At 32.9% G+C, this 20115-nt stretch overlaps 1 protein-coding gene across 1 annotated transcript; it reads right to left on the bottom strand.

Annotated features, from left to right (window-relative positions):
* Positions 1 to 6161: 6161 nt before the first annotated feature.
* Positions 6162 to 20092, bottom strand: LOC111697895 (protein msta). Its single transcript, XM_023468030.1, has 17 exons — positions 20085 to 20092; positions 19619 to 19673; positions 19471 to 19558; positions 18348 to 18427; positions 18216 to 18257; positions 17024 to 17116; positions 16601 to 16707; positions 15449 to 15527; positions 14971 to 15070; positions 14235 to 14384; positions 12445 to 12548; positions 11159 to 11263; positions 9955 to 10062; positions 8182 to 8283; positions 7731 to 7814; positions 7068 to 7145; positions 6162 to 6340 (listed from the first exon to the last, which is right to left on the bottom strand). Exons 1-17 carry the CDS (start codon positions 20090 to 20092, stop codon positions 6197 to 6199), a joined length of 1527 nt encoding a protein of 508 aa, XP_023323798.1. The 3' UTR covers positions 6162 to 6196.
* Positions 20093 to 20115: the final 23 nt, after the last annotated feature.

A 20115-nucleotide genomic window follows, 5' to 3' on the forward strand; every position in this document is an offset into this window, starting at 1 on the left:
ATCAAATGTCTACAAATTATTAGACTTCCAAAAAATTCAAAATTTAAAAAAATTAAATTTGCATTCCATACATGACAAAAAGAAAATCATAATTTTGGAGAATATTTTTTATTTTTTTATCATATAAAATACTTGCTTGGAAAACTCAACTTTGCATGGACAAAAAGTTTTCTTAATAAGAATCAATCTACACCAAAAAAATGACATGAATGGAGGTGTAATATTTAAAGTATAGGAGACTCATGCTAAAACCCTCCCCCAGCCTCACACCTTTATCTATTTGTTTCTTTTAATGAATGCGGAGTAGTTAACCTGATTCATTAAGATTCAACAGTGCACCCTAGACCTTTGAACCGAACAGACATATGAGCCCAAGCTCCGTTTGTTCAACCAAAGCCTAGGGGACAGGCACTTCATGGACAGCTCTCAGAAGGCTTACAGCATGTGGACTTACATAATTATATCTTACATGATCACATCTTCAGGAATACAATAAACCATTGATGAGACAGATATCTCAGGTTACAACAGATCAGAGGAATAAACCATTGATGAGACAGATATCTCAGGTTACAACAGATCAGAGGAATAAACCATTGATGAGATAGATATCTCAGGTTTACAATAGAATCAGAGAGATGTGGTTCCACCTCTATACAGCTGGTTCAACTACCTACTGTTGTAAACCCCGAGTTTGCTTCGGTCTACAGCAGAATTTCTAACACAATAATTAACTCTCTTAGTTCATATTTATTGATCTAAATTTATTAATAAAGTATTATTCATTTCAGGAGATTAATATTCGGATCCAAGCTCAACTCTCATGGCAAGGAACTGTAGCAGCTCCAACCGCTGCTCCAGGATAAGGGAAATGTTTGTGACAAGTGCCAGTTCCTGTTTGAGCTGGTGTTCCTCCTCACTGTAGAACATCCTGCCCTGGTCCCGGAATGTTTCTATTATTGCTAGTCGTAGACTTAGGGTTGGTAATCGTTTTTGAAAACGATCGTTTAACGATCGTTTTTTGCTTCGTTAAACGATCATTTTTAAAAACGATCGTTTCGTTTTCTCAAAAAAACGATCGTTTTTAAAACAACCCACTCGTTTTGAACTGTTAGAAAACGAAGAACAATCGTTTTTGAAAACGATCATTTTCAGAAAAACGATAAGTGACCGTTTTTTATACGATTGTTTTTAAATAAACGATCGTTAAAAAATAACGATCGTTTTAGAGATGCAGAGCATCCTACAGAACAAGGAGATATCAATTATATGGGAGATCAACCGAGATGCAGAGCATCCTACAGAACAAGGAGATATCAATTAGATGGGAGATCAACCGAGATGCAGAGCATCCTACAGATCAAGGAGATATCAATTAGATGGGAGATCAACCGAGATGTGGAGCATCCTACAGATCAAGGAGATATCAAGTAGATGGGAGATCAACTGAGATGCAGAGCATCCTACAGATCAAGGAGATATCAAGTTGATGGAAGATCAACCGAGATATACAGCATACTGTAGAGATGCAGATCAGACTACATATCACGGAGATAAAGAGCAGATCAAAAGAGATGCAGAGCAGACTACAGATAATGTGGATACTGCATATATTGTAGATACTGTGGATACTGCAGATATTGGGGATACTGCAGATATTGTGGACACTGCAGATATGAAGGATACTGCAGATATGGAGGATACTGCATATATGGAGGATATTGCAGATGCTGTGGATACTGTAGATATTAGGGATGCTGCAGATACTGTGGATACTGCGGATATTGAGGATACTGCAAATATTGTGGACACTGCAGATATGGAAGTATTGCTGATACTGTGGAAGTTGCAGATACTGTGGAGACTAGAGATCCAGAGCAGATTGATAGAGAGCTAGGATGGATCACCAGCTTTATGAACCACAGGAGAACTGCAAGTATGAGATCATAGATCTACAGCAGATTGACAGAGAAATAGGATGATCATAAATCACCAGTTACAAGTATCACAGGAGAAGATCATAGGTCTGTAGCAGATTGATATATAGCTAGGATTGATCCGGAGATCACCAGTTATATTATCTATAGAAGGATTAGCTGACACCACATCTAGCCCAGCAGGGAACAGAGGCTCAGATGAACTACTGAGGGACTCTTTCTATGTAGGAGTTAGTGGAGACTTGCTTTACCACTGAGGGACTCTTCCTATATAAGAGCTAGTGGAGACTTGTCTTACCGCTGAGGGACTCTTCATATATAAGAGCTAGTGGAGACTTGGCTTACCGCTGAGGGACTCTTCCTATATAGGAGTTAGTGGAGACTTGTTTAACCGCTGAGGGACTCTTCATATATAAGAGTTAGTGGAGACTTGATTCACCGCTGAGGGACTCTTCATATATAAGAGTTAGTGGAGACTTGCTTAACCGCTGAGGGACTCTTCATATATAAGAGTTAGTGGAGACTTGCTTAACCGCTGAGGGACTCTTCATATATAAGACTTAGTGGAGACTTGCTTAACCGCTAAGGGACTCTTCCTGAGTTAGTAGAGGCTTGCTTTACCGCTGAGGGCCTCTTCCTCATATAAGAGTTAGTGGAGGCTTGCTTTCCCGCTGAGGGACTCTTCCTATATAAGAGCTAGTGGAGACTGGTTTTACCGCTCTACAGATATATGGAATATGATTTAATATAAACAGATATTAACAGATATATTTGTACCAATAAAATGTATATTGATAAACCCACTTATTCAAGACCTTGAGAGATAGATATTATAAACAAGATGAGAGGTTTGGGTAAATTATGAATTGGTACTGGGAATGAAAGTGAAGTCTTGTATTAACCTTCAAAGATGAGGGACAAGGATTGATCTTGATTTCCCTAGGATTTATGTCTGGGATTGTAACGATATCAAAGGATTAAATGTTACAAAGTGGCGCAGTCAACGAAACGGACTTACAGCTTGGAGAAAACGCGGCATGACGACTCAGCTTATAATAACTCGAAAATACGAAGAACTATAATCTTGATTTATTTTTATATATCTGATTACTGTTTACTACTGAAATATATTCTATATAAATTAATCTAGAGATATTTTTATATATCTGATTAACTTCAACATTCAACTCTAATGGATTAATAATTAATTTTGAATCGGATTAATTGTTTTAAAACTTCTGCAATGCATTGCACGAATTGTTTGGGGGATGTTATGATAATAATATTGCAATAAATATTGCAACATCATTAAAAGAAACAATTTTGTGCATGCATCAGATACCGAGCTGGATAAACTGTTATTCAACGGATGAGTTGGAGAATGTAGAACCTACCATAGAGTATGAGAAACCATAAGGAACCCAGGAAACAGATGTGTAATCTACAAAGTGGAAGATCAAAACACAGATGTATAACCCCAAGTGCAAACATTTATACTCTGTATATGTCAAATAATAGACATACAGAAGTATTAAATAAATTCGACAGATCTACATTTATATTTAAAAAAATTCTTATTATTTGATACTCTTAGTTCTCTTGAAGATTTAGCAAGTTTGCAAACAGAGACGGATCTATACTATGTTCTAAGGAAGAACAGAATAAAGACCATCATTTGAGGAATGATAAATGAGTACAAGACTCAAACTTCAATTCAATAAAGATTAGAAACTTTAATATTTTGCTGATCACATTATAGATAATTGATAGTGAACGTATTATAATTAATCTAAAAATTGTAAAAAGAATCTGAAGTGTAAAACACTCAAACCTGAAGCATAGATTTTGCAAATAATCATATTTGGCAAAACAAAGAAGAGGAGTAGTAAGGAATTCATGGAAGATAATTAATGGATAATGAAGAAAGATGTTTTGGCTACATGGAATGCAGAATAGCAAAACTTACCTCCCCCCTCCCATTTCTTTTTCCCCCCTTCCTGCAATAGAAGAAAGAGGGACCGGAGACGGGATCGGAGGATTATGGATCACTGGAAAAACCTCACCTTTATTGGAGCCCACCATATTCACACCAAGAAGAGAAGCTATAATCCTGGCACAGGCCAGCCTGGACTACCCGGATGCATAGAGAATAAATGAAGAAGATGATAAAACTTCAAGAGAACAAGAAGAGGAAGCTAATTAACGGATTCTAATCTCTACCCCTTCAACCCTTGGTTTTGTAGGATAAATTGGTAAATTCATCCTTGTTCTAGCATTCAATCCAGATTAAATTCATCCTTGTTCTAGCATTCAATCTATGGTAAATTCATCTTTGCTCTAGCATTTTAACAATATAGATACAGGGGTTATTCACAAAGGATGAGACTTCAGAGCTATATCATTTAGCAACTATATTCATAGACGAACAAAGGATTTCGCCATTAGAGTATTGTAATTTTAGAGTTTTAGAACGTCATGTCAGAATAAGTCCTTTGTGTGGGTACCAGGCTATTGTAAATCTTATTATTATTGTAAAATTTTAAATAAAACTGAATAAGAATCTAGTATTGTCATTACTATTAAATTATGTACAATTATTGGATTAGGATGTCTCATCAGATTTGAAAAGGTAAGTAAAATTATAAACAAATATAGCTAATCATTTTCAAGGAATATTCTAAACAAAGACTTCTACTTTTGGTTAAGATGTACATTTTAATTAAATTAGGTGTAAAAATATTACAAAGTTTAAATTTTTATTTTCTAAATCTAACATTAGAAATTACTGCAGTGTACTAATCAAAATAAAACGTCTCTAATAAACAAAATCGTATTTACTATTCACTATGCATTGCCTATCTGATATGGAGAAAGTAGAGGAAAAAGTTTATTCTAGCAGCTAAAATTACAATTGAAGTAACTACAATTCAAAAATAAACCAATTAACTTGGAGAAAAAATTGAAAAATTATAGTTTAAGTTTCGAAAATTTTAGAGCAATAACCGTTAGGGTTTCCAGCGAAAAGGCGAAATCGTTTCGCGAAAATTTTTCTTTTCGCCGAAAGTATTGTTTTTTTTGGCATTCCGTTTGTAGAAAAAACCGAAAATTTTCGCTATTTTCGCTTAGTTCTGTTTCACAAAAAAACGCAAAAATTTCACGGAAAATTGCGAATTTTTTTCAGAAAACTTCGCATTTTTGGTTTTGCAAAAAAAATTTGCATTTTTGTGCGAAACAGGTGAATGCAAAAAAGCGAAAATGTTCCCAATTTTTCGTTAAATTCGCGCATATTTAGTTTTTTTAAAATAACGCATCGTTTTTAATTCCTTTTGCCTAATTTATTTTCGCGAAAAATGCGGGATTTCACAAAAAAAAGTTTAGGAAATATAAAAAAAATCGCATTTTTTCGCGAAAGTTTTCGTTCGCTGGAAACCCTAATTACTGTTCATGCAACGATCGAACAAAGTTGTTACGAAACCGGTTTTTATTTTTCTGAATTTTAGGGTGTAGGCCGGCCGTTAAAACAATAAAAAAGTGATCGCCATAAAACAAAAAAATGAATTTGGAGACAAAATTATTCTGAATGTATATAGCTGTAATCAGTTCTATTTTTTTCAAACGTTTTAAACTTTTTTTGAAAAACTATTTAACTTAATTTGGATGTCATTGAAAAAAGATCTTGTTTCCAAATAATATATGTAGATTAAGAAATCGAGTTTGATTTTCGTATTCCTTTATCTCTGGAACCAAATTATAGATACACATAAACATAGAAGTCAAGAGAAGCTGACATTCAAAAAAGCTTGTAAACTCGTAATTGTAGTCGTCGTCTTCATTGTATTGATCTTCATTGATAGTCACCTACCACTGTATGTTTAAAATATCAAAGGTTCGCAAAGACATTGAGAATAGAAAATCAGAGTTTGGGCATGAACTCAATTGTTTCATAACCCCCCCTCCCCCCCCCCATCCCCCAGGTAAAAGGTATCAGTCATTAAAAAAATTGCTGTAAAATATCAACTGAACTGGAAAATGGGGCTTAAACGCTCAATTCACTTATTTCTGCTTCTCCTTCTTCTTCTCGGGTTTTGAGTGCACATTGGACAATGGACATTACATATATCGACGTGATAAGTTTGATATTTAAAAGATTAATCATTCCTTACTTTTAAACTTTTTCAGGAGTCCAACAACAAATATGTTCAGTAGAACAAAACAAAATTTACGAAATTTTTAAAAAGTGTATTTCGTAACACTAAGATTTAGACTTTGTTCTGTAGGCTGTCTAGAAAGGTTTCTAGTTCTAGGAGATCAAGTCTAGCAATGGTTGCAAGGCGACCCTCTTGAAGACATGGAGGCTCAAAGCTAAAGATCTGGATGCATTCAACAAGATACTTCTTAACCTCCTGAACAAAACAAAAATTCAAATAAGAAAACCAAAAATGTAGTTTTAAAAAATTCTTGGACATTAACTCAAACACTGTAAAAAATATGGTTTAGATGCCATTAGAAATTATTTAATTATGTATCTAGGATTGTTAAACGAAAGGAAAAGGTCGTGTTTAGTTTCGTTTTTGATTTTTCAAAACTAACGAGCCTTCGGGTTTAAAAAAACGAAATGGTTAAAACCAACGGACTGTTCGTTTTGGTCTTTGAAAAACTATGATAAAGATAAAAACCATCATGTTATTAAATGTTTCCAAAAGCAAATTTGAATTTAAAAGATTTTATTTTTAAAAAGATTCTGCAGCAAGAGAAATTTATGAATCTCTTCTTACATGACGTTTTTAAAGTTTGTGAAATTGTGACCAAGAACCAATTTTAAGGGAAAAAATTTAAATCAGTTTTTTTGATCGCTTTTTTAGAAACATTAATGATCGTTTTTTAGAAACATTAATGATCGTTTTTTAGAAACGTTAATGATCGTTTTTTCCTCCTTAAAATATTAATTGGTTTTCATTAAAATATAAAGAGGGTTTTGTCAAATATTTAGAAATTTTCCTTTTAAAAAACCATGAATTTTTAGACTCTTTATTCAGTTAGTATCTAGGTAACCTTCTTAACCTAGTTAAAGATACACTCTATGTTTAATGGAACACCCCCCCCCCCCACCCTTCGGAGGTCATAGTTTACCTTCATAATATTTCTCATGTGCTCGGAGGAAATTTCTCCAGCTGAAAACTTCCTTCGTGCATAGGCAGCCAGTGTAGCCTGAACATTTTCAGATTGTGAATTTAAAGAACCTGTAAGGTATGCCATCAGCGTAACTTAAAATAACGTATGAGGATATGTCCTTACAAAAAAATTGTAGTAAAGTTAGTAAAGTTTGTGCATTGCCTAGGTTACTCATGGTTGCTTCCGCCGTTTACCCGCGCTTGGTCTTAAATTACGAGTTTAGCCATTTTTCAAGTCGACCCACTCAACTTAGAATCTCAAAATCAGCTAAGAACATTCTCCCGAATCAAAATTTGAGGCAAATTTGTCAGGGTTTCATGAGTTATGATCGGACATTCAAAAAAGCAAAAAAAAAAACATAGATTGCTAATTTAAATATTTAGATTAGAAGCCATAATAATCTCAGGCCATGAGAGATTCAAAAAACGTAGCTGATTGGCACTTTATCAGGCATTAAATTTGCTGCCTTAAATATAGTCTTTTTATAGCTTATTTCATGATTTGACAAAGAACGAAATGAGTTTAAGGTTGCAGGAGATCATAAATAAATATAAGGGAACAGACAGTATGAATTCCATACAATCGTCTCTAAAAACTCATTGTTTCTGGGTAACCCTGTACCTGAAGTTCATACAATATCACCCCTCTGAGCCTTGATATTCCTGGAGATATTCTATTAGCTACTTCGAGCAGTTCAAGTCCTATCTAAACACATAGTGACAAATAATTATTATTTTATTTTCCTTTTAATTGTGCATTAATAAATTAAACTTTGATTTCTACCAAGCTTTAAAACATTCTAATGCTTACACGTAAACAGGGAAACAAAGAGATGCTGACAATTAACAGCTTCTCCTAGCTTGCTTGTAAACTTGTTATTAAAAAAACTTGCAAGAAATCAAACCTTAAATAGAAAATTCGTCCTCATTGTTTAGATATAAACGCCGACCACTGTACCAACACATTATTTAATTCTTTAAAAATTATATATCTTTTTAAAAAATTAGCAATTAAAAAAACAATTATTCTATTCCTAATTTCTCTTTGTTTTCTCTAAAACCTTTAAGTTTACCTTTTGTTTGTAAACAAGTTCTTTTTCTGAAAGATTAAAGACTTCATGTCCTTGACCAGTAGCTGATTGTCCAATCATCTGACAGAGTGCTAGCTTTATATCCTAAATATATTCTCTTATAAAGCATGGGACTCCATTTTATGAATAAGCGAGATAATTATACAATAAGATAAGAACCAGAAAACCTTGGAATAGAAAGATGGCATTTGGACTCAAAGTATATGACTCTAAATAGTGCACTAAACATGGGTAAACAGACCCATTCTATTGAATAAGTGATTTTATAAGTTACTGGTGAAACTATTTGCTTTGTAACAGCAATAGCATCAAATACAAGTATGCCATCATTTTATTCCAGATTTATGATTTTTAATGTAGTTGAACGACCATCACTCGTCTCTTGATTGTCATGTTTATTATAGAACACATTTCAGGTCGTCTTAAGGTTTTTTCTTTTGTGGGTAACCCTACACCTGGAGATAGTAGTGGTTAGGATGTAGGTTCTGTGTATGATAATATACCTGGAGATAGTAGTGGTTAGTATATAGGTTCTGTGTATGATAATATGCCTGGAGATAGTAGTGGTTAGGATGTAGGTTCTGTGTATAATAATATACCTGGAGGTAGAAGTGGTTAGGATATAGGTTCTGTGTATAATAATATGCCTGGAGATAGTAGTGGTTAGGATGTAGGTTCTGTGTATAATAACATACCTGGAGATAGTAGTGGTTAGTATGTAGGTTCTGTGTATGATAATATACCTGGAGAAAGTAGTGGTTAGGATGTAGGTTCTGTGTATTATAATATACCTGGAGATAGTAGTGGTTAGGATGTAGGTTCTGTATATGATAATATACTTCGATATAGTAATGGTTAGGATGTAGGTTCTGTGTATGATTATATACCTGGAGATAGTAGTGGTTAGGATGTAGGTTCTGTGTATAATAATATACCTGGAGATAGTAGTGGTTAGGATGTAGGTTCTGTGTATAATAATATACCTGGAGATAGTAGTGGTAAGGATGTAGGTTCTGTGTATGATAATATACCTCGATATAGTAATGGTTAGGATGTAGGTTCTGTGTATAATAATATACCTGGAGATAGTAGTGGTAAGGATGTAGGTTCTGTGTATGATAATATACCTGGAGATAGTAGTGGTTAGGATGTAGGTTCTGTGTATAATAACATATCTGGAGATAGTAGTGGTTAGGATATAGGTTCTGTATATGATAATATACCTCGAGATAGAGTGGTAAGGATGTAGGTTCTGTGTATGATAATATACCTGGAGATAGTAGTGGTTAGGATGTAGGTTCTGTGTATGATAATATACCTCGATATAGTAATGGTTAGGATGTAGGTTCTGTGTATAATAATATACCTGGAGATAGAAGTGGTTAGGATATAGGTTCTGTGTATAATAATAAACCTGGAGATAGTAGTGATTAGGATGTAGGTTCTGTGTATAATAACATACCTGGAGATAGTAGTGGTTAGGATATAGGTTCTGTATATGATAATATACCTCGAGATAGAGTGGTTAGGATGTAGGTTTTGTGTATAATAATATACCTGGAGATAGTAGTGGTAAGGATGTAGGTTCTGCAGTGTATGATAATATACCTGGAGATAGTAGCGGTTAGGATGTAGGTTCTGCAGTGTATGATAATATACCTGGAGATAGTAGCGGTTAGGATGTAGGTTCTGTGTATAATAATATACCTGGAGATAGTAGTGGTTAAGATATAGGTTCTGTGTATAATAATATACCTGGAGATAGTAGTGGTTAGGATGTAGGTTCTGTGAATGCTTCTTAATAAATGCCTGGCAAGCTTCGATATTTCCTTTCTCAAGCATAACCAGCTCCTCTCCTATTGACTAAATAGTAAACTATAGTAATATGCATACAGTGGTGACCAGAAAATTGTGGAATTCTCATCGTATTCTTTCTCAATTTTGAAAAATACAGTCGCCATTGATTTTAAATTTGCTAATTACTAGGGTTAAACAATTCGATCCTTAGCCCCCCGCAAGATGTGACTTTTGATTGCAATAAACTTATACTTAAGAAAAGGTCTGTGGATTAAAATTGTTAAATTATAGACCAAAGCAAGATTAATTCAAATAGAAGAAACCGAACGCATCTCACCCTGGTTAGTCCAGGGTGAACTGAGCAATTTATAAAAATGTGATTTCAGATGTTTTACGATGTCCGTACTACTACTACGTACATCAGTTGCAACAAAAAAGAAACAAAGATGACATTCATTTCACAGTTTTCTGGTGTTAAAATAATTATACTATATTTTATAATAAAAATATGAATTGGTTTAATTCAAAAATGTTCTTCATTTGCATTCTTTAAGTTGTAGAATAATTTGAGTTTGATTAATTTTGCCGGCTATGAACGATTTCGAAACAGTAACATTTTAATCTTTAACAATAAACCATTTCTTCTGAAAATAAAGAATTTTCGTTCGTTTTCGTGCTCGCTTGATGTAGATAACAGCAGTTGATATCATTGCAAGTGGAGATCTCAAGTTTTCAATTTTTAAACAGAAAACCAATGCATGGATCATAATTAAATTGCGGGGCTGGTTCATTCTTTTAATTTTCTTGAATACAACGTGTTCCAGAAAAGTAAACAAAAAAAGTTATTTTTTTCTCTTTGAAATGAAATAAATTCTTAAATGCTTGTTTAAGAATATCTAAATGAAGAAAGGTTTAATTTGAATTCACTTGGTAATTATATGGGCTATATTCTAAGATGAAAAAAGTTAACTATTGGATTATTATAATTCCAAACTTTGCTCTGGCGCAAAATGTTATTTATCTAAAAATATTTTTTTCAAAAAATTGTTTAAATTTAGTAAGAAAGTTGCTTAATTATTACGCTAAGGAGTTTGCTTTGATTAAATTAAAGTAAAATGAATAAATAATTAATTAATTAATTAATTATTTTTAAATAACTTACTTGAGTGACAGCATCCACAAAAGAATGAGGTTGTACTTTAGTACAGGCAATACAGGTCCAGTTTGCTGGTCCCCCTGTAGGGTTCTCAGATACTAGATATCCACCCTGTATAGAAATATATTATACACCCAGTACAGGAATATTTTATACGCCCTGTACAGGAATATTTTATACACCCTGTAATGTACACAAATATCGTATACACCCTGTATACTGTACACCAATATTATATACATACACCCTGTACTGTACACCAATATTATATATATATATACACCCTGTACTGTACACTAATATTATATATATACACCCTGTACTGTACACAAATATTATATATAATACACCCTGTACTGTACACCAATATTATATATATATATATACACCCTGCAATGTACACAAATATTATATATATATATACACCCTGTACTGTACACCAATATTATATATTTATATATACCCTGTACTGTACACAAATATTATATATATATTTATATACACCCTGTAATGTACACAAATATTATATATATACACCCTGTACTGTACATAAATATTATATATATACACCCTGTACACCAATATTGCATACACCATGTAATGTACACAAATATCGTATACACCCTGTACTGTATACCAATAGTATTACTATACATTTGCACCCTGTATAACTGTTTTTCTGCAATTTGCCAAATTTTGAAATTATCACATGGTAGTGCAGTGTAAGTAAGTTAGAGGATTTGTTTGTGCTTTTCAAAGCACATGCGATAGCATGGGTGGTTTAGGAAAAGTAGAATTCATTTGGTTTACCGTCCCGTTTTACTGCTATATATTCTAAGTATGTAAACTGTACTTGTTGCTCTCGGCTGCCTTTAACTTGGTACGGTACTTTAACAAAACATATTTGTGGACGAATTATTTTACATTTTTTTTGTTAAGCCCAAGGTTATAGTGCAAGGAAAGTTTTTTCAGAGGTGGACGCATCTTTTGTACTACAGTGTACTGTCCCTAGGCGGTAATGTAAACACAAGAAGGATGTCGAAGCCTGACATGGGATCCATCTTTCACAAAAAAAATCAATGAAATATTCTGGTCAAAGGATCTATTATGTGAATTATAAAAAACATCAAAATTAAATGCTTTTATCCTCCATGGATACTAAACAAACACTGATGCATCTATTTTTGTTTACAAATTCCGCCCAGAGAGAACTGGTTTCAATATGTACGCAGAGTATAGGCAACTGCAATTAACTTTCCTTGCATTATAACCTTTGTTAAGCCTAAACACACCTGTTCCACAGTACACTGAGGGCATCTAATGGAACTAAACATTGTACCCATTTCCGTAGGATCTTGACAGCGAACACATTGACAGTTAAAATATTTGGTCTCCGCTGAAAAGTTAAACATAATTATTTGCTTTAATAGGAGAGACCGGCTATGTATCATATTTTAACTGAGAGTGCAATTTTTCTCCAGTTGTTTCAGCCAGCAGGAGAAGAAACGAATGCTTACAATTCTTAAATACGATGGAGAAAACGTGTAACAAATACTATTCTACAAACTAGTTGCATATATAGGAATAGGTTGAGCTGAGAAAAACAATGAACTAGATCTATCATTGGAAATAAGTTATTAAATTCGCTTTAAAATCTCGCAGATTTATGCAAATTCTTTGTTTTTTTATTTTAATTGTGAAGAAATCTGTGAAAAAATTTATAGAAACCCCAAAGGTAATGGCAATAATGGAATTATCGATTCTACGGTTCTACTATTGTTGCCATCAATAATTTTTTTTAAGAAATATGTATTAGTTTGAAAATTTTAATTTTTAGATGTTTTGTCCGGGTTATTAAATATAATTATAATAACGTTTCTTCTGGCTGAAACAACTGGTGAAATATTGCAAACGACTTTACACTCATTCAAAAAGTGTACACCGTAAAATTGTCTCATTGGTATCAAATGAATCCTAAAGTTTTCTATACAATACTGCACTTGCAGCTCAAATATGTTACATAACCGGTCTCTCCCTTTAAATATGAGAATTTTTTATATTTGACTGGGGAAAATATATAATCATTTTGGATATATTAAATATTTAATAATATTTGCTGCAGGCACAATCTAACGTTAAAGCTCAGACGGTACTAAAGTATACTAGCTGTATCCTATCTAGATATTGCTGTCTACTAGCTGTATCAAGATCCTAACTAAAAATAGCTGTATCCTACCTCGATGCTGCTATTTACTAGATGTATCCGATACCTTGATGCTTCTGTATACTATCTGTATCCTACCTAGATGCAGCTGTATACTGGCTGTATTCTACCTGGATGCAGCTGTATACTGGCTGTATTCTACCTAGATGCAGCTGTATACTGGCTGTATCCTACCTAGATGCTGCTGTCTACTAGCTATATCCTACCTAGATGCAGCTGTCTGCTAGCTGTATCCTACATCGATGCTCCTGTCTGCTAGAGCTGTATCCTGCCTAAATGCATCTGTCTGCTAGCTATATCCTATATAGATGCAGCTGTCTGCTAGCTGAATCCTACCTAGATGCAGCTGTCTGCTAGCTATATCCTATATAGATGCAGCTGTCTGCTAGCTGAATCCTACCTAGATGCAGCTGTCTGCTAGCTGTATCCTACCTGGATGCAGCCGCCTGCTAGCTGATCCTACCTAGATGCAGCTGCCTACTTGCTATATCCTACCTAGATGCAGCTGTCTGCTAGCTGTATCCCACCTAGATGCATCTATCTGCTAGCTGTAGCCTGTATCCTACCTAAATGCATCTGTCTGCTAACTATATCCTACCTAGACGCAGCTGTCTGCTAGAGCTGTATCCTACCTAGATGCAGCTGTCTGCTAGCTGTATCCTACCTAGATGCAGCTGTCTGCTATAGCTGTATCCTACCTAGATGCAGCTGTCTGCTAGCTGTATCCTTTCTAGATGCAGCTGTCTGCTAGTTGTATCCTACCTAGATGCAGCTGTCTGCTAGCTGTATCCTACCTAGATGCAGCTGTCTGCTAGCTGTATCCTACCTAGATGCAACTGTCTGCCAGCTGTATCCTACCTAGATGCAGCTGTCTGCTTGCTGTCCCCCACATTGGATCACTGTAGTTAATGGAAATGTGTTCTCCCTTCTTAATATTAACAGCTGCTCGAACTACAACTCGAAAATCTCCATCGAAATGTTTGCTGGCGTTGTTTATACAAGAATGTTCTAAAATAAAGAAAATATTATTAAGATTAGTTAACATAGTTAGCATTTAAAAGCTAAAATCTTGAAGCTTTGTATCTCAATAATGAAGTTGTCAATATCTAGTAATCTTTTTTCTTCTAGAAATATTTATTATTGTTCATTTATAGATATTTAGGTTATTGTTTCTACATGCCAATATCAATATCTGCAGTATAGGGGTTGCTTACAAGTATATAAATATCATTTGGGGTCATGTGAGTTGTCATGGATGGATTCAGCTGTGTTGGTGTTTATTAAACACAAATAATCAAACTATTAATTTATACATAAATAGTATCACTATAAAGATAGTTAGAAGTGAAATATAATTAAGTTGCTTGCATTTTAATATCAACGTATTAGCATAGATTAATTAATCTATGGTATTTAGTAAATAAATATCGATTAAGTAATAAATCTAAATATTAATGAAGTAATCAGTGTCTATATATATATATATGATTAGTAAAATAGTATCAAAATATTTAGTTTATTAGTTTCTGAATAAAAGGATACATGCTCTTTTAAATTAAATACGTTTTTTCAGATGGATTTTTTTCTTTGTTACCTAGTAAGGATATATTAGCGTAGAGGGCTTGCACAGGAACAGTTGTTATTGGTAGTTCATGTGCGTTTACTGTTAGCACCCCACAGACATCCAGTATTTCCTGAATTTTCAGAACATCTTTGTTTGTAATAGATCGAAAAATGTTTATTTTTATTTTTATTGCTTTACATACAGTGGCAGGCGATTTTACAAATACAACGAAGACGACTTTTGATTTCAATTCTGATTTATTTTAAGCTGTTAAAAATAGAAGTCAAGAGAAGCTGTCAATAAAAAAAAAGCTTCTCTTTAATTACTTGTAAACTTGAAATTCGAAAAAAAAACTTTTTAACAACCAAACCTAAATAAAAAAGTCGTCTTCATAGTATTGACATAATCGCATACCACTGTTTAAGAAAATATTTTTTATCTAAATGATCATAGTTTGCCGATGGGATTGCAAAAAATATCTAAAGCAAAAATTATTTCAAACTATTCCCTGCTGCGTGAAGACAGTTTCTGGTATTCTTAAGAACTCTCTGATAACTCGAACCATCGTACTCAAATCTTTATCATATCTAAACATTTACAAAAATTTGCAGAAGTATTTGCTTGTGTCAATATTAAATCTCTTTTATGTTTTCTGGATATTGATATTAAGGGTTACCCATAAAGAATGATAATTCAGAGACTACTGCACGAAATGTATATCTGTTTGTTTCTTAATATTTACAATTCTGTAAACTTGTTTCTTTCTTTAAAAACTCTTTATAAACTTTATTTAACGTAGTAGACTAAATTTAATCTTGAAATTGTCATATTTTATGAGTCCCAGCCTCTTTACAGTCTCATCCTTTGCGGGTATTATCTTTAAAATGAGATTCATATGCCCACGTCAAATTAATCTAAATTTCTCAAATGTTTTCAATAATAACCCCTCTTATTGAAGAGTCCTTAAAAAGAACCACCTGTTTTAAATTTCTTCTCAGTAATTTAAAAATTTGCTTAAAAATTAAAAAAATAAAAACTCAAAGTGGTTACCAGTCATTTTGACACTTATATTATTATAGTACTTAAAAATACTATCAAAACCCTCCAAATCTTTCCAAGAAAAGTCTGCTTTTTAGTGATTTATTAGCGTAAGAGATAATGGATTTTAATGTTTAGATAAACCCAGGCAATATGGCATAACTCCGTCAGTTTAAAATAAAAGATGAAGTTCAAAAATATGTTCAACTATATATATAAATACAGTTAGAATTTTAATATTCTCTTTTTGTACATATTGGAGTTCTTTGGAATTCTGAATAAAGGAGTTGAGTTTTTGCCACACACTCTGATTTTCTAATCTCTATATCTTTGTAACCCAATGCCGTAGACCTTAGATATTTCAAACTATTAATACTTATAGATAAAATAATCTAAGTTTGAAATATCAAAGGTTTGCACCATAAGGGTGAAAAGATATTGGAATCAGAAGATTTTAGTTGTGGCAAAACTCAATTCCTTTAAATTAAGATTATTTGTTGACGACTAAGCCATTAAAAGATGATATATATGTAAGGCAACAAACTTAATCTAATCGTCATTATAAACGAGTTTCGGATCGTCTTTACTGCCTCATCCTTTGCTGCAGGTAACCCTGTATTACCTTCCATTTCTTCTTCTTCCCTCTTCATGAGCTTCTAGTTCTTTAAATTTCTTCCATTTACTGGGCGAGGACTGCTTGAGATACAAACTCCGTAAAATGGTCACAACCTTGTAAAAAATATAATGCTTTTGTTTTAAGGCACTGAAAAAGCAACAATAAATTTCATAACTGAGAAAGTGTAGTCAGGTCTTTTACTAAAAAGGACAGTTCCGACTCTCAATACCTTTTTTAAGCCATGGTGTGTTTCTAGCTTCAGTTTTAATAGTCCTTGTAAATGTTTGCGTCGGAATGTGAACGTTTTTAGTAAAATAAAGTTTTTAAAACGCAATTTCAGTTCGAAATAAACTGAAATAAAAAAGTTTTAAGTTTGAAATTTTTGTGAAAGATGAAAGAAAGTTTTTGAATGAAGATAAAAAACCTTACCTCATATATAGGATAGGGTTTATTATAACAGTTAGATGGCATCTGTAGTGGGCTACCTCGACTAGCGGTCAGAGTACACTCAGGCTCATGTACCTAGCAGTACATATAGAGGTGTACATGTACCTAGTTGTATGTAGGTGTATGTACAATACATGTACCTACTAGTATAGAGGTGTACATGTACCTAGTAGCAAAGATGTGTACACTCTACAGTCTACATGTATTAGTAGTATAGAGTTGTGATTACATGTACCTTGTAGTATAGAGGTGTGCCAGTGTACATGTACCTAATAGTATAGAGTTGAGTTGTGTATTCGGAGGGTTTCATGTACTGTAAAGGAATAATTGGAAGGTTTCATGTGCTGTAATGGTATTCGGAAGGTTTCATAAACTGAAATGGTATTTGAAAGGTTTCATGTACAGTAATGGTATTCGGAAGGTTTCATGTACCGTAATGGTATTCGGAAGGTTTCATGGACCGTAATGGTATTAGGAAGGTTTCATGTACCGTAATGGTATTCAGAAGGTTTCATGGACCGTAATGGTATTCGGAAGGTGTCATGTACCGTAATGGTATTCAAAAGGTTTCATGGACCGTAATGGTATTCGGAAGGTTTCATGGACCGTAATGGTATTAGGAAGGTTTCATGTACCGTAATGTATTTGGAAGGTTTCATGGACCGTAATGGTATTCGGAAGGTTTCATGTACCGTGATGGTATTTGGAAGGTTTCATGTACCGTAATGGTATTAGGAAGGTTTCATGTACCGTAATGGTATTAGGAAGGTTTCATGGACCGTAATGGTATTCGGAAGGTACTTCGTTCATGTACAGAATATTTTGCTTTAAAATAAAATAACCCAATGACCGACCTCATGGGATAAAATTAAAGGGACTGTCAGAGTAATTTCAAGTCTCCATGCAAAAGACTCGAAAAGGGTCTATTTCTGTGAGTTTCTCCGTTAAAATTAAACAGCTTAAAGAAACAAAACTATTGATATCTAATTCATACTTGATCTGCATACATAACTTTCAAGGGTATCGTTGTAAATCGGGCATCGTCATCGTTTGAAATTATGCTTACAGTTCCTTTAAACAAAAGTGTCCACCAAAAAACTTCAATTTCGAATATCTTTTAATTTATTTTGATTTTTCAAAAACATTTTGCTTATAATTATAAAATTATTCTTACTGGGGATTTAGCACAACCAGGATTACACATTGGCCAACCGCACTAAAATAGATAATATTTTTAAATAATCAAAATGATCTTTGCTATTGAAAACACTAGGCATATCTAGTTATACATATTTAAAAATATTACCTTGAGACAGCTAAACTTCCCATCAGCAGGTTTATAGCAGGCTAAACACACAGGAACAGTCACAGCCATTGGTCCCAACACTAACCAAAACAAAACCAAAAATGGTCACATAGATTTAGTAATGACGTTAACAAAAATAAAAAGGTATATCGCACAATCCCTTTATGTTTTAGGTTGAAATATTTAGATTTTAGTAAAAAATTTATTTATATTGAGATATTCAGATTTAAGTTAAACTATCCCTTTATGTTGAACTAATTCGTTTTTAGTGAACTATCCCTTTATGTTGAAATATTAGATTTAAGTGAACTATCCCTTTATATTGAAATATCTAGATTTTAGTGAACTATCTCTTCATGTGGAAATATTTAGATTTTAGTGAACTATCCCTTCATGTAGAAATATTTAGATTTTAGTGAACTATCCCTTTATGTTAAACTAATTAGATTTTATAGAACTATCCCCTCATGTGGAAATATTTAGATTTTAGTGAACTATCCCTTTATATTGAAATATTTAGATTTTAGTGAACTATCCCTTTATATTGAAATATATAGAGTTTATTGAACTATCCCTTCATGTGGAAATATTTAGATTTTAGTGAACTATCCCTTTATGTTGAAATATATAGATTTTAGTGAACTATCCCTTCATGTGGAAATATATAGATTTTAGTGAACTATCCCTTCATGTGGAAATATTTAGATTTTATTGAACTATCCCTTTATATTGAAATATATAGATTTTAGTGAACTATCCCTTTATTTTGAAATATATAGATTTTAGTGAACTATCCCTTCATGTGGAAATATTTAGATTTTAGTGAACTATCCCTTTATGTAGAAATATTTAGATTTAAGTGAACTATCCCTTTATGTTAAACTAATTAGATTTTATTGAACTATCCCCTCATGTGGAAATACTTAGATTTTAGTGAACTATCCCTTTATATTGAAATATGTAGAGTTTATTGAACTATCCCTTCATGTGGCAATATTTAGATTGTAGTGAACTATCCCTTTATGTTGAAATATATAGATTTTAGTGAACTATCCCTTTATGTTGAAATATATAGATTTTAGTGAACTATCCCTTTATGTTGTTATATATTTCGTTTGGTTGCCTAGTGGTGTCTCTGATATGACCATCTCTCCTGGTTTAAGATCTCGGGTTGCAACTAAGTATCTCCCTAACTCAGGGGACATACAAATCTAAAGGAAAAATGTTTAAATTCGTTTTTTCTAATTTGTTAAAAGTTTTGATTTATTTACCTTGTAAGCACAGCAGGAGGATTTATGTCTTTTCCAGTGCTGTTTCTGGTGATCTCTAATTAGTATTATTATTATTATCGTTATTGTATTTATATTATTATTAACATATTATTGATATCAGTAGCAGTATTGATTAATATTATTTTTTAAATCTAAATATTCTTATTTTCGTAAGGTTATTTAATTTAACAAAAATTGTTACTATAATAATCACAATCTTTTATGTATATGAAAAATATTTTTCTTTAGTAAATATAATGAGCTACGTAACATAGCAACTTGTACAGTTAATATTATTAATATCATTAATTGTATTATCATTATCATAATTATCATTTTTTTCATTAATCTTAATTTCATCATTTTTTTTATCATTATCACTGCTAATCAGCATTACTGTTTCTAGAACAACTAAGCATTTTTATTACTTTTCAGTTTTGTTATTATTATTATTATTATTATTAACCTGCACATACAAACTGTTCTGCATCTCCTGA

Source organism: Eurytemora carolleeae, unplaced genomic scaffold, assembly GCF_000591075.1.
Source record: "Eurytemora carolleeae unplaced genomic scaffold, Eaff_2.0 scaffold288, whole genome shotgun sequence".
NCBI classification, from domain to species: domain Eukaryota; kingdom Metazoa; phylum Arthropoda; class Copepoda; order Calanoida; family Temoridae; genus Eurytemora; species Eurytemora carolleeae.

Coding starts and splice junctions, on each gene's coding strand:
- LOC111697895 (XM_023468030.1), bottom strand. Junction 19,559..19,618: donor CCTCCTGCTGTGCTTACAAG/GTAAATAAATCA, acceptor TTTTTCCTTTAG/ATTTGTATGTCCCCTGAGTT. Junction 15,528..16,600: donor GGAAGAAGAAGAAATGGAAG/GTAATACAGGGT, acceptor GTAAATGTTTAG/ATATGATAAAGATTTGAGTA.